This window comes from Phyllobates terribilis, unplaced genomic scaffold (assembly GCF_046119375.1).
Source record: "Phyllobates terribilis strain yellow unplaced genomic scaffold, ASM4611937v1 Scaffold_10__3_contigs__length_209671492, whole genome shotgun sequence".
Lineage (NCBI taxonomy): Eukaryota > Metazoa > Chordata > Amphibia > Anura > Dendrobatidae > Phyllobates > Phyllobates terribilis.
In genome coordinates this window covers 26716717-26732881 of record NW_027362770.1, presented here as the reverse complement: position 1 = coordinate 26732881, position 16165 = coordinate 26716717, and the positions used below count along the sequence as shown (strand labels likewise).

Here is a 16165-nt window from a genome sequence, read left to right as displayed (position 1 = left end):
TGGATGCAAGTGTGTGGGTCCCGGGCAGTACTCCATCCTTACCTGAGAGTGGGATACCACACCTCTGGTTGAGATTCAGTACCTCTGTGGCGACTGAACCCGCAGGGGTGCCACACCAGCACCAGCAGCACCGGGAGCAGCAGAAGCAGCAACAGCTGGCACAACAGGGGACAAGTAAGCTGCTAAGGCAACAGCTCCAACAGCACCAGCAACAGAGCTGACAACAGCAGCAGACTGAGTTACTTACAGAGGCGATTCGTGGCACAGCAGCAGCTCCAACCCCGATGTCAGCTGATGATTTCTCTGTCCGGAAGGCGGTGAGGAGAGCCTTGCAGAAGATGACCCCGGGTGATGACATAGAGGCCTTTCAAACCGTTTTTGAAAGGGTTGCCGATAGGGAAAAACTCCCGTCAGAGCAGTGGGCGGAAGTCCTGGCACCATACTTAATGGGGGAGCCACAAAAGGCCAACTATGATTTGGCCTTACAGGATGCCAAAGAATATGAAAAATTGAAAACAGAAATTTTGGCGCGCTTGGGGGTGACCATATCTGTCAGGGCACAACGGGTCCAACGCTGAGCATATCACTGGGACAAACCACCTCGCTCCCAAATGTTTGATCTGCTGATCATAGGCCGGGACTTTGTGTTGCTTTGTGGGTGAGGAGTGGAGACCTCGATCGCTCAGGTAAGAAACGGGTTGACCCTAAATAGTCTCATCAACCCCAGATCTGCTGCTGCTGTTGAGTTTCACTTCTGTGTATTGGGAGCAGAGGAGAAGGTAGTATCCCCCGAGGCAGACATTCCTGAGATTGGGGTGACCAGAGAAAATTTTGGGTTCACTCAACCTAGGGACCTATCATTTAAAAGAAGTGTTCAATAAGATAACCGTCATAAACGGCATAGCACAGGAGTCGGGGGCTGACACCAGGTTTCCCTATTTCATGTTGAGTGGGGACTTATTGTACCGAGTTAATAAGGTAAGAAATGAGATAGTGCAGCAATTATTGGTACCAGGACCCTACAGACAAAGGGTATTGGACAAAGCCCATTCACATGTCTTAGATGACCACCTGGGAGTGGACAAAACTCAAGAACGGGTCATGCAAAGGTTCTATTGGCCCAGATGTCATCAAGAAATCCTAAGGTATTGCAAGTCCTGTCCCAACTGCCAGTCAACCGCTACTGCCTCTCATTTCCAAAATCCTCTCATGCTGATATCCATCAAGGCAGGGCAAAAGAGGGATCCCGTTGAACCTCCATGTGGGCTGGATAAGCCAGCAGGGGATACTGAGGATGTCACAGTGGCAGAGACACTGTCATCGGCCCAGAAACTACTGTGTGGAGAACTGCTTCTGTGGAACCGGGACCTGTTCTCAGAATTGCCAGGAAGTACGCAGGTGGTTGAACATGAAATCAAGATGGAACCACATGTACATCCTGGAGGAGAGTCGCGTTTCTGCAACAACCACAGGAAACTAAATGTGGTATCGAAATGTGATGCGTATCCAATGCCCTGCATTGATGATCATGCAGAGAAGCTAAGGTCAGCCAGATACATCACCACCCTGGACCTAATGAAAGGTTGCTTACAAATCCTTCTCTCTCAAGTGCAAAGGAGAGGACAGCCTCTTCTACACTTCTACACCTGACGGTTGCTTCCAGCATACCAGAATTCCGTTCAAGTTGCAAGGAGCCCCAGATACATTCCGGAGGGTCTTGGACCAGATCTTAGCCCCTTACAAAAAGTATGTCACAGCTTACCTCGACAATATTGTGATATTAAGCCTGGATTGGGGAAGTCATCTGCAGAAGGTCCAGGCCGTGCTGGATGCGCTGAGGAAAGGGCGTTTACCATAAATCCAAAGAAGGTTCCAAAACCTATGGCTTTGGGCAGAGGGGAGGGATATGTGACAAAGTCACTGGCAAAGTATTGGAGGGAGATGTGTAGCACTGAGATTGTTAGCTCCAGTAATATAAACATAGAAAAAGTGCTCCAACACATGAAGTAGAGTGAGGGGTTAATCAGAAATGTTTAGTGCTAGGGCAATTAAACACCTGTAGAAAGGGAGGAGTTCAGAGGATAAACTTCCAGCCTTTTAGCTCATTTGTTGTGGGGAGGGTCTGGAGGTACAAGCTCTGGAGCTGTATTGTCAGGTGAAGGAAAGTTAAACCTTGGGTTCTGATATATGTGATTTATTCATTTGCAGCACATTGTTTAAAGTTACGGTGGAGAGAAGCGAGAGCGGAAACAACACAGGGTCAATGTATGTACGATCCATGGTGAAGATTTTTGAACTTAGTGAGAAATCTTTACAAACCAAGGAAAATATGTAAGTATACCGGTACCTGAGTGATGTCGGGGGGGAATCCAGTTTTTTCTCACAAATAAGCATTTCCATCAAAATTAAAAATATCCTCTTACTTTGTTCTTATATGTCCTTTTTCTATCATACTGTTAAAAGTTCCATTCACTGGTTTCTTAGGTCTATGTTTAAAAGCTATTTGTCTCCAAACCACTAATCACTACTATAGCAGCATCTATATATGTGGTCACCAATTTACCTAATTTCAAATTGACTATTTTTGCAAGAATAAGTAAAGTTGTTGTGAAGCCCAAGTGACAACCTCTGTCTGAACTGTTACCAGTAGCGCAGATCTAAGGGATGCACAGATCAGGCATGCTGAAATGACACGCTCAATCCTTTGTTACTACAGGAGATACTGTGATGTCAGAGGTGTCTATTTATTATTAAAATAAACATGCATGACCGACCAAGCGAAGTGTGATTCTGCATGGGAAAGTCTAGGGATCTTGTACCGCCAACGGCTATAATATATGTATGGCTGGCTTTTAGCAGCAGATTTAAAGTGGATCTATTACCAAATTTTACAATGTTAAAGTGCAAATTGCCTCTTCAGAGAAAAAGAGGACTTGAACTCTATAGTGCCACCTATTGGAAGCAGCAATCCTGCAAGTCACAATCAACCCTTTAACGAGTCGTGCAATATGACTTAGGATAAAAGCCAATATTAAAGGGAATTTGTCAGCAGGTTTTTCACTATTTAATCTGAGGAAAGCATAATATAGGGCACGAGACCCTGATTCCCGGGTTGTGTCAATTATTAATGTGAACAAACATAATGAGCATTACATAATGTGATACATACATACAATATATACAAGTTCATGGGGTAGTCCATGCAAAATAAAGGATATAGCAAATGAGTGCCAACCTAGCTATTAAAAAGTGAATCAATCCAGTTCAACTTTCAAGGGGCACAACGTATAGACAGCCATGGATATGGGTTTCGAACCAGATAGTAGATTGGAAAGAAGAAAGAGGCAGTATACCCGTATACAAGTAAGTATAGGTAGGAGCATACCTGTATTCGAGTCTGGGGATCAGTGTGTCACATGTGGTATAGGGTACAGCGATCAGGAAGTGGTGAGCCATGTGGCGACGCCAGGGTCCAGCGGAATAGGCACAAGTTGTGGGTAATTAGGAATGGGCGGACCCGTGGATGTTCGGGTCCGTAAGGTTTGGCCAAACTTTATAAAAAAAGTTCGGTTCAGGTACCAGAACGGTACTTGAACTTTATCCAGAACCCCATTCAAGTGAATGGGGGCCCGAACATCTAGTGGTTCCTACGTGATCCTCTGTGTGACAGCGTGAGAAACACCGTCTCTGACCGGCAGTAACCTAACTGAAGTTACCGCCGGTCACAGTTCCCACGCTGTCACACAGAGGACAGCATGTGAGCCAGCGGCTGTGACCTAAGATGAAAATGTTACCATCGGTCATACATCGGCTGAAAGTAGCAAGAGCACGCAAAGCTGATGAGAGTATTCACCAGCCAGCGCCTGAGTACAGCAGTAGCTTTACTGCTATCCACAGGCACTGGAGACAAAGAGGAATATGGACGTTGAATCGAGATTACTTTGTGAGATCATTTTATTAATAAATGGGTGTACAAGGGCTAGTGTTGGAGCGTCTTTATTCAAATTTTTTTTTTCTGTGTGTGTTTTTATTAAGACTGGGTTAGTAATGGGGGTGTCTGACTGACACTTCTCAGTTACTAACCCCCAAAACAATTACTCCGATTGCAACCACACCAGGGTAATCGGGAAGAGCTGAGGCTAAGCGCTAGAAATATCACATCAAATATGATGTGCCACTTCTAGGGTGGCTGCAGGCTATTTGTAGGTTGGGAATGGCCCAATAACCATAGGCATTCCCAGCCTATTAATATTTGCATTCCCTTAGTTGGTTATTAAAACTAGGGGGAACACCACATCGTTTTTTCAATTTACAGTGGTGGCCAAAAGTATTGGCACCCCTGCAATTCTGTCAGATAATACTCAGTTTCTTCCTGAAAATGATTGCAATCACAAATTCTTTGGTATTATTATCATCATTTAATTTGTCTTCAATGAAAAAAGACAAAAAGAATTGTCCTAAAGCCAAATTGGATATAATTCCATACCAAACCTAAAAAAGGGGGTGGACAAAAGTATTGCCACTGTTTGAAAAATCATGTGATGCTTCTCTAATTCGTGTAATTAACAGCACCTGTAACTTACCTGTGGCACCTAACAGGTGTTGGCAATAACTAAATCACACTTGCAGCCAGTTAATATGGATTAAAGTTGACTCAACCTCTGTCCTGTGTCCTTGTGTGTACCACATTGAGCATGAAGAAAAGAAAGAAGACCAAAGAACTGTCTGAGGACTTGAGAAACCAAATTGTGAGGAAGCATGAGCAATCTCAAGGCTACAAGTCCATCTCCAAAGACCTGAATGTTCCTTTGTCTTCCGTGCGCAGTGTCATCAAGAAATTTAAAGCCCATGGCACTGTGGCTAACCTCCCTAGATGTGGACGGAAAAGAAAAATTGACGAGAGATTTCAACGCAAGATTGTGCGGATGGTGGATAAAGAACCTCGACTAACATCCAAACAAGTTCAAGCTGCCCTGCAGTCCGAGGGTACAACAGTGTCAACCCGTACTATCCGTCGGCGTCTGAATGAAAAGGGACTGTATGGTAGGATACCCATGAAGACCCCACTTCTTACCCCAAGACATAAAAAAGCCAGGCTGGAGTTTGCCAAAACTTACCTGAGAAAGCCTAAAACGTTTTGGAAGAATGTTCTCTGGTCAAATGAGACAAAAGTAGAGCTTTTTGGGAAAAAGCATCAACATAGAGTGTACAGGAAAAAAAAAGAGGCATTCAAAGAAAAGAACACAGTCCCTACAGTCAAACATGGCGGAGGTTCCCTGATGTTTTGGGGTTGCTTTGCTGCCTCTGGCACTGGACTGCTTGACTGTGTGCATGGCATTATGAAGTCTGAAGACTACCAACAAATTTTGCAGCATAATGTAGGGGCCAGTGTGAGAAAGCTGGGTCTCCCTCAGAGGTCATGGGTCTTCCAGCAGGACAATGACCCAAAACACACTTCCAAAAGCACTATAAAATGGTTTGAGAGAAAGCACTGGAGACTTCTAAGGTGGCCAGCAATGAGTCCTGACCTGAATCCCATAGAACACCTGTGGAGAGATCTCAAAATGGCAGTTTGGAGAAGGCACCCTTCAAATATCAGGGACCTGGAGCAGTTTGCCAAAGAAGAATGGTCTACAAATCCAGCAGAGCATTGTAAGAAACTCATTGATGGTTACCGGAAGCGGTTGTCCGCAGTTATTTTGGCTAAAGGTTGTGCCACCAAGTATTAGGCTGAGTGTGCCAATACTTTTGTCTGGCCCATTTTTGGAGTTTTGTGTGAAATGATCAATGATTTGATTTTTACTTCATTCTCTTTTGTGTTTTTTCATTGAAGACAAATTAAATGAAGTTAATAATACCAAAGAATTTGTGATTGCAATCATTTTCAGGAAGAAACTGAGTATTATCTGACAGAATTGCAGGGGTGCCAATACTTTTGGCCACCACTGTATTTATTTCTAATAAATTAAAATAGTAATAAATAAGTTCATTAAAAAATAATGTGGGGTCTCTCCTATTTTAATTTAGTTTTTAATAACCAGCCAAGGGAAAGCAGGCAGCTGTGAGCTGGTCTTATTATTCTGGGAAGGGGCCAATATCCATGGAACTTCCCAACGTAATAATATCAACCCTCAGCTGTCTGCTTTGCCTTTGCTGGTTATTAAAAATGGGGGGACCCCATGTCATTTTTTTTAGGGTTCCCTCATTTTTAATAACCAGCAAAGGCAAAGCAGACAGCTGGCGGCTGATATTAATAAGTTGGAAAGGTCCATGAATATTGGCCCCTTCCCAGCCTAATAAGACTAGCCCTCAGCCACCCTAGAAATGGCACACCCATTAGATGAGCCAATTCTGGCGCTTAGCCTCGGCTCTTCCAGATTGCCCTGGTGCAGTGGCGATCGGGGTAATGGGATTGTGGGGTTAATATCAGCTGTGTAATGTCCGCTGACATCAAGCCCATGGGTTAGTAATGGAGAGGCGTCTAAAAGACACCCAATTACTAACCCAGTAAGTAAAAGAGAAGAAAACACAGAAAAAAAATATTTATTTTAAAAAAAAACTTCCCAACAATTTCCTTCTTTTGCCCATTTATTAAAAAAATAATAATAATCCACCTGGTCCACTGTTATCCATAATATGGAGGTCCCATGACGATCCCAGTCTTCTTCATCCAGTCTATGGAGCTCCGTTCGGAGAACGCAGCTCCATAGACTGAAGCAGCAGCCAATGCCAGGTCTGACTCTGTATTACGGGAAACCGGCTGCTGTGAACTGAGGTGACATCAGTAAGGTTATCTCCGTTCACAGCGAGTAACACTATTGAGCCTCGTTTTCACAACATTCTCAGAGTGAGGCTCAAAATGGTTACTCGCAGTCGCAGGCAGGAGCGTGAGAATTTCCGTGCCTGCTGCTGAAGGCGAGTGAACTATGAAGTCTCCTTTTGAGAACGTTCTCAGAATGAAACTCCATAGGATTCATAGGATGGGGAGTCTTTATTCAAATAAAGAATTTTTGTCTTGTGCGTCTGTGTTTTTTTAACTATTCAATTACCGGGTTGGTAATGGGAGTGTCTGATAGACGCCACCCCATTATTAACTTCTGGGCTTGATGTCAGACATTACACAGCTGATATCAACCCCAAAATATTATCCCACTTGCCAACGCACCAGGGCAAATGGGAAGAGCCGGGCAAAGCGCCAGAATTGGCGCATCTAATGGATGTGCCTTTTCTGGGGTGGCTGTGGGCTGCTTTTTTTAGGCCGGAGAGTGTCAAATATCAATGGACCTTCCAGCCCGACAATACCAGCTCTCAGCTGTCTGCTTTTCCTTGGCTGGTGTGACGACACAGCATTCAATCTTAATTATCCAGACGTCTAAATTCGGTAGGCCAGGAGAAATACGCTATTATCTTTGTGTTGATTTTTGAATTTATATGTTTATCTTTGGTTGGTCAAGAAGGACATACTGTTATTTGTATAAACTTGGATGTTGACACTTGAGTTTATATTTACTGCAACTTATTGTCTGTTATCTCTGGAGGACAGCAATTAATATGCTAATTACATATTGAACCAGGCAGCTAGTTTGTTGATCTGCAGAGCAATGGAGGACAAACTATGCAAATTGATTAAATGCTCAAACAATGAGACATGAGTCCCTGCCACATTCCCCCTGCCCTGTGAATGATGAGAAACACCTTTACAAAATAACATCTTCAGAACAGCAGCTGGACACATGGCTTCATACGGAGGGACACAGATTTGGATTCTACAGGATGCCAGCCTAAGGGACCACGGCCTTTTCTTGGAGGGATACAGATCTGCTCCATTGACTATCACAGAACCCATGGATACATTTGGTGAAATCCAGGTTGGAAAAATCAGGTCACCTGGTCCCATGAAGATTTTTGGGGTAGCCAGGTTGGGACCCAACAGTCACCTGGAACCCATGGATATGTTCGGAGAAGCCAGGTTGGGACCCTCGAGTCTCTTGGCCACGTACCTCAATGAACTGTCAGCTTCCTAAGCATGCCGCTACCTCCTCTCTGTAGGTGTCCACCAAAATAGGGGTGCCACTAGTTGAGGTGGTTGGCCCTGGAACTCCCAAAGTCACAGCTGCTCTATTCCCGGCGGGCCAGCGGAAGGGTGAGACTGTGTAATTTTGCACCATCTTGGGTATTTGTTGGGACTGTTCTATATGTTTATTGTCTGGTGGTTCAATAAAGTATTGCCACACTGTTTTACCCTCACCATGGGTTCTCTGAGTAGTATTATACCCACGGGAGACCTCCTTGTGTCTACAGACATTTTTTAAAATGATTTATTTAAATAATTTAAAAAAATGGCGTGGGGACCACTCTATTTTTGGCCACTCTATTGTTTATAACTAGCCAAGATAAAGCAGACAGCTGATGGCTGCGCTTGTTATCAAAAATAGAGTGGACACCACATATTTTTTTTTTAAATACTGCTCCAGCCAATCACAACCGCATGGAACTTGAAACTTGACATGGCTGTGATGGGGCCGGAAGTGCCACACCAGAAAAGCTTGCTGAATGGCTGTGCTGCAGCCTTTCAACAAGTTTTGTTTGGGTTTGCAGAACCCAAACAGTAACAAGGACTTCCGGGAGAAGTCTGTGTAAGAACACTAGATGTCCGGTAGGGACCCCGAACTTTACCACTCGGGCTCGCCCATCATTATAGGTAATTACCTGAGAACCGGGAGAAAAAAGGCGAGACCAAGTCAGCTCTGTATGGCAGGGATAGAGGTCTGCATTTGAGTTAAATAGCCAGCGGCAGTATCCGCCGGACCAGAAGTGCTTTATCATGTTGGAAGTGACGTGATGCTTGAAAGGAGTGAGGTACTGATGTGTACAGTCAGCGTTGCGAGGGGTGCGAGAGGTGGTTTGGATGTGGGGAACCAAGCGCATGCTCAGTGACTGGCAAAAGCAGCTATTTTAGTGTAGAGTATTAGTATGCAATAACTAAGGACGGTTAGTCTGAAACGCGTCTGCCCTTAGTCTGATTTTGGAGTTTTTATAGATTTGCAATAAAACAAGGATTTTTACGAGGACTAAAGTATTAGATGTGTATATGGGTGTGCCAGAGAATGTCAGAGAGGGGGGAAATTGATGCTGGAGGGAGGTGATGGCCAGGATGATAGAATGAATGGATGATGAGTTCTGTGGTATAGTACATTAGAGGGGTGTGTTAGAGATGGGAAGTTGTGGACAGAATGTTGGGGCGCAAGAATGTAGGGAGGAAAAGAGGGAAAAAAGAGAGAAAAATAGAATAATGGTGAGAAAAAAGGAGAGAAATAAAGAGAAGTGAAGAAAAAAAGGATGAAAAAGGAGGAAAACAAATGGGAACGGGGGGAAAAGAAGTGGAGGGGAAACTGAATATGAGAAAAGTGTATGAATAGGTAGAGAAAAATGCATTTACCCACAAAAGCCGTAAAAAAGTGTGGAGAGGATCCGCTATGGCCAATAGGGTGGTGTCAACGTGTCTGTGGGGGGGGGAAAGAATCATGTTAATCAGTCAATTTCCTTATTGAGCCCCCCTCAAGCCAAGGTCTTGAAGTTATGGATCCAGAAGGCTTCCCTTTGAGTAGTTGGATGTGGTTGCCTCCCTTCAGGGTCTAGGTACTTGCTCAATCACCTGAAAACATAATTGTGACACTGAGTCATAGAAATGGTGGGGTAATGGTAACCATGCTTTACCACAATGGATGGTAAATTTGTAGCTGGCCATGCGATCTCTGACGTGCTGACTGGTTTTGCCAACATAAAGAAGGGTGCAGTGGCATTTTTACGACAAAGTTAGAGTTGCAAGTGAAATATCCCTTTATGGAGTATATTTTTCCTGTCCTGGGATGTGTGATGTCTTTGGATTTAATTATATTAGAGCAGGCCGCACAGTTAAGGCAGGGGAACATGCTGCTTTTGCTGGTATTGAGAAACTGTTGGGTGAGTAATTTCTGTGTACTGCCTATTTCAGCTCATACAAGTTGGTTCTTGATGTTTTGGGGTCTCTTAGTACACATAAAAGCTTGAGATTTAAAGGCCTCAATGTTGCGATAGGCTACAGTGAGTAATAGCCAGTGCATGCGGATAATCGAGTGGATTTTAGGCATCAAGGAATTATGGGTGTGCCCAAAAGGTATTTGTTCTGGTTTGTTGGCTGGGGTAAGGGGGAAATGTGTGGTGAGGACCCTACTCTCTTCCTGTTTAAGGACATGTGTGGGATAATCTCATGCACTGAATTTTAGGGACATGTTGCTAAGTCTGGTGGGTAGGCCAGTTTTGTCTGTCACAATCCGAGAAAATCTCTGGCATTGGGATCTGGGGAGACTTGTTTTTCGTAGACCTGGGGTGGCTGTTGGAGTGGTAGAGTAAACTGTTGTAATCTGTGGATTTGGAGTAGAGGTTTATGGAGAGATGTTCCTCTGTATCCTTCAGTACCAGTATGTCAAGAAAGGATATTTGTTTGGCATTGTGGTTAAGGGTAAATTGGAATTCAATGTGGAGAAATAGTTTAGAGAGAGTCGAGTGTGCCATGCCATATGCAAAAATGTCATCTATGTATCTGTGCCAACAAATGGAATGCTGCAAAAAGAGCTTTTTGGTGTAGACATGGCAGTCTTCAAAGAGGCTCATGTAGGAATTTGCATAAGCCGGGGCTACATTCAATCCCATTGTGTTTCCTTTGATTTGAATATAGTAGTCATTGCCGAATAAAAATAAGTTTTCATGTAGGTTGATGTTCAAGAGGTCTAGGCGAAATCAGGTGGAGTTCAGCTGTCCATATTGGATCTAGGTAGTATATTGAATATGGCCTCAAGGCCCTTGTCGTGGAATCAGTAGAAGCCACTACGGGGTGGCCTGGAGGGTTGATGAGTGATTTGTGTATCTTAGGCAGGGTGTAGAAGACAGGGGTGACGATTGTTATTCAGATAGGCAGACAGCTTGTAGTGGATTCTATCCTTGAGGATAGTGGTTGGGTCCTTCAAAATATTCCTGTGAGCTGTCCTGTCAGCTAATTGGTGGTGTATCTCATTGAGACAATGTGTGTTGTCCATGACTACTATGGTTCCCCCTTTGTCTGCTGGTTTGATGACAATATTTTTTTTGTTTTTTAATCGGTGCAATGTTTGTATCTCATCCGTAGAGAGAATATTGTGTGTTGAGTAAAGGCCTAGCCTGGTGTAAGTGTTGTTTGATAGCTTTGTCATTACAGTTTATCGGCATCTCTGTGGCATTAGTGCTGTGGGGGGGATTGAATACAATAGGATTGTATAAGTCCAAAGAGGAAATTGTGAGCTCGGGAACAGATGGGCCCGCAGGTGGAGGCACTCTATTGACGAAGGGGTCCTGAAAAAAATGAGCCCTTGACCTGATATTGCAGTAGAATCGGTGTAAATCCCATTTCAACTGGAACGAATCCCAGTTCGGAGTTGGACAAAATGAGAGTATCTTTTGCAGAATCTTCATTTAAACAGGGGAGAGGGTGCAGTTAGAGATGTTAACCACCGGGTTCGGTTTCTTACCTGGGAGCGCCTCGTCATTTTACTAATTGATTGACGGGTAGATCTGCGTGTTGGAGTCCTCCTCTACGTTGCTGGATAAAAACAGGGTCTGCTGCGGTGTTCAATGTAGGTGTTACTGCCTGAGCTGAAGGAGCCGTATCGTCGTTGGCTAGGATTAGGGAAATGGAAATTGACTGGTTAACATGATTCATTTTGCCCCCCACAGACATGTTGACTCCACCCTAATTGCCATAGGGGATCCTCTCCGCCCTCCTTATGGCCCTTGTGGTAAGTGCATTTTTCTCTACCTATTCATACACTCTTTTCATATTTGGTTCCCCTGTAAGGTGCCCAGGATGGTTGCCATGGGTGAGCTACTGCTCCATAACGCCCTGGCACTTTACAAACAAATCGTGTCCCAGTCCATAAGTGTTGTGCTGTGTACATTGCATTGTACTCACTTGCAGGCTGGAGTCCTTTGCTGTCTCCATGTCCTGAGTTCCAGGACCAGCCGCACACACATCAGGGGAAATCCGGTTTGTTTTAACAAGTTCAACTTTATTGGACAGTTCAAGTACATCAGTCTTTAACACGCACCCTCTGGTTCTTGTTCCATCAACACAGTATATTTCAAGCATTTGCTTACATTCAGCTGAGACTATCCCTACTTCAACAGGTCCTGTTAGCTCTAGGGATTGCCCGTCTGGCACCGCAGTATTCCCGAGATCCGCTATGTTTCCCTCACGTGGTTTCCCGTCCGGCTTCCTCTGTATGGAAGGCATTAAAGGGGTTGTCCATTACTTGGACAACTCCTTGTCATTCCCCACGCTTGACCTCAATAAAATAAAAAAGCCTATACTCCCCTCCTGTGTCGGCGCTGTTCCCGTGGTGTCAGCACTTGTGCTCCCCGGGGCTCCCATGCTGTTGTTGTGACACGTGACCCCGGCGCCCGATCAGGATATTAACTGTATTTTGCCCTACTATACCTACTGTAACTGTCTATCTCTATCCTAAGCACTAAAGTATATCCTTTACTTTCACTATACCTGAGCTGAGTGTACCAGAGTTACCTTAGGCGTTTCCTTGCAGTACCAACACAGCAGCATCAGTACCTATAACACTCTATACATTAGTTACATTACACTCTATACATTTTACATCTCACATGACACCATAAAATGCAGTAAAAACGCATGACAGTATTCACACTACACAATAGTTGTCTTCAGGGGCAGGAATACGACAGTCTCTGTCATACCCTTACACTCCCTCCACTTCTTCTCTTCCTGCCCGTCCACCTTTATTTTCCTCCTTTTTTTTCTTTGCTTCTCTCTTTTTTATGTCCCTCTCTTTTTTCTCTCCTTTTTTTCTCACCTTTAATATCTCTTCTCTCTCTTTTTCTCATCTTTTCCTCCCTAAGTCCTTTTACCCCAACATTCTGTCCACTACTTCCCATCTCTAAAACGCCCCTCTAAAATACTACAAAACTCATCATCCATTCATTCTACCACACCCCAACAGCATCAATTGCCCCCTCTGACATTTTCTGGCACGCCCCTATGGGGTTTTCACAATCCGAGCCTGTGGATGAGCCGCCTCCGGCTTCCGCTCATTATGCAAATGAGTGGCGGCCATTTTTTTTCTCTCACAAGCGGGCCTTCCCCATAGAGATTAGGTCTATGGGGAAAGCCCACATGCGGACCCGCATCAGAAATTGACATGCTGCGGTCTGGAAAGACGCGCCCCCATGTCAGTTTCCGTGGGTGTGCCGCAGACGCATAGTGGGCATGGGATTTGTATAAATCCCATCCACTTTGCTGTAATATCTGGTCACTGCGGATTGCAAGCAGCACACTTGCGCTGTGGCCAATCCGCAGTGAACACTCATCGTGTGCACATACCCTTAGAACTATAGACTTCAAAATTCATTATACTTTGCTGCCATCTAGTGGTTTTCCCTATAATTGCACCTCTGATATAAACCATTTTAGACTGAATTAGTCATTTCTCTACTCTGAGTTTAAGTTGTGCTTGTTGGCAGACTTCACCTACCCAGACAATAAATCACACTGATCCACAATATATTCAGTTATTAATTTGCGTTATTGTATTTCCCTCCCTGATTTAATCTGTCCACCATATTGACATATGGACTTTCATTCTCTTCACAATGAATTAACCTAAAACCCTCTTACCTTGCTGAGTGCAACTCATAATATGCTTCACGTTTAACCTTCTTTCTCATTATTGGGCTGAGCTTTGTAAGGTTAATCACAGTTTACTGTATTGTTGGAGATTTGTCATGTAATATATGATCTGGCCAGTAGAGTGCAGCGAAGAGGCTGGAGTTACAGCGCGGGGATTTGGCAGTTGTTAACAGTAGCTAGGGGAGTTGAAGGACTGAGTGAATCTACACATCATTGGAAAAAAGGTTTGGATAGAGCGGTGCGACCCTGGATCTGTTTTTCGTGACTCTGCGACGTGTTGTTCCACTTGAATATGAACCAACCCAGAGAGGACAACCAAGGACACGGCATCTTGGGCTAGGCCACATGAGGCTCTATCTCAAAGGACTTAGAGAAGCCTTGTGTTAGAGAGATGGGCACTCTCTAACAGATTCAAGTCAGCGTTTCTGATTATTCGGGACTCAACCCAGCAAGGACCCTTCTACTTCAGTCTGAGGACGTACTGGTAACATCTTACATCTAAATATATATGCACATATATAAATAGCCTTATAGAGGTTTAGTTAGGAGAAAAGGCCTCTTCTGTAAGAGACAATTAGAAAAAACCTGCTCCGAGTATGTGATTACTAAAGTACTGGAACAACACTGTCATTTTATGGATTTATGCATAGAAAGGGTTAATCAAGGGTTACTCGCATATATTTTTGTTTGCATATAGCTGCTAATTATGTTAATTGTATCAGTGAATACTCTTAGTCGGTAACTCCTGTCATTGTATTTGTTATTTATAGGCGGTTTACCTACCATCCTTTCCTTTGTTTTTTTTTATAAACTATTTAGAAAATTTCTGTTTTATATCTAATCTTTGTGCGTATCTGTTGATTGCTTCCGTACCCCTCGTCCTGTGGCCGTCCCTCGTTCACTTTTCAGCTTCTTCATAAACCCCTTATGCAGTCAAGGTTCAAGCGTCGCCAATCAACTTTGACAAAATCTGCCTCTAATAACAGACTGCTGTCAGACCGTGCTCTCCTGCCGAATCAACCAGATCCTTTTCTCCGGACTCTCTGGACCCTTAACCTGTTCACTGTGAGACCAAACTGCTTAACTAGCTCAGTTCCAAACTACCCTACATTCTGAATTGGTTAAAATGTCAGAAAAACTGAACCCGTACTGCCATCCTGGCGCACAAAATGGACAGAGAGGCATAATTTGTTTTAAGGGGGCAGCAAGGAGGCATTATTACTGGAATTTAGAGCAAAATACTTGTCATTTCATAGGTGTTACACTCACCAAGTGAGGTGGATTAGCAAAGCCGCAGGTCAATGTGGACATGCAGTGCCAGGGTGTAGGCGCAGCAGGCTGAAATACATGTGGTACTGTGAAGACTTGGACAACAGATTATGCTGGTTGGCAGACAAAAAAGGAGGAGGGCAGAAAGAGAGAAGAAGGCAGGTCTGAAACAGCACACGGATGTTGGTCGCAAGGTCCATAGCAGGTAGCAACATAATGTGAACATAAACTAATAGCAATAGATGAGTTAACCAGAGCTGGTGCAGGTTAAAGAATTCACAGCAGATTGTAATGTAGTGAAAACAATCTCAAAACAATTCAAGATGCTTATAGCAAACAATTGATAACTAGCAGCAGATGTAAGAAATATAAATAGATTCTAATGACCGTTTTTGAAGCTTGCAGCAATAGATGGGTTAAAGTGAGTAACTACAAATTATAGACATCACTCAAATCTGAGCAGAAGATGGAAGCAGTAGAAACAGGATAGTGGCAATCTCCAAACTGCTACTGAACACGTTACGGAGTCAAGTTAAAATTCCTTTTTGGTGATGATGTCACTAAGAAACACCTGGCCATATGCAAAACCCGATATGGAGCAGAGGCAGAAGCAGGAACTGACTTTACTGTAGGAGTGAATTTGTTGAGGGCCTGAGGATGTAGTAGGAAGATATTAAAGGTATTAGGGATTTTTAATGTAGAAGGTAGTTTTAGAAGGAAAGTGACTGGATTAATTTGCTGAACAATTTGGAATGGGCCAATGAACTTAGAGACAATTTTTGCAATGTCTTTAAACTAATATTTTCAGAGGAAAGCCAAATCTTATCTCCAGGAACAATGTTGGGAACAGGTCGATGCAGCCTATCAGCTCTCTTCTTTGTTTTAGCTGCAGCCAAATTGGATTGCACCTCAGTCCAGATGTCATGTATGTCCTGAGAGACGTTCACAGCTGAAAGTAGAGTTTTGGGTGCAATAAGCAGGCGGAGGTTCTCGACCATAAAGTGTAACAAAAGGAGAATTCCCAGAAGACTTTGAAACTGATTTGTTGTGGGCGAATTCAGACAAATGAAAGAAATTATGACAATTCTTTTCATGGGAGTTGTAGAACATTCGTAAATATTGTTCCATGGAATGATTGGGCTTCTCAGTTTATCACCCACAAAGTAA

At 43.8% G+C, this 16165-nt stretch overlaps 1 protein-coding gene across 1 annotated transcript in view; it reads left to right on the top strand.

Annotated features, from left to right (window-relative positions):
- The window catches only part of LOC141164117 (uncharacterized), an 89016-nt gene that overhangs the window by 15689 nt on the left and 57162 nt on the right, over positions 1-16165 (top strand). Inside the window, exon 5 of the mRNA XM_073649268.1 lies at positions 2209-2331. Within this exon, the coding sequence (XP_073505369.1) occupies positions 2209-2331 (123 nt within the window). The remainder of the gene's footprint in view (positions 1-2208; positions 2332-16165) is intronic.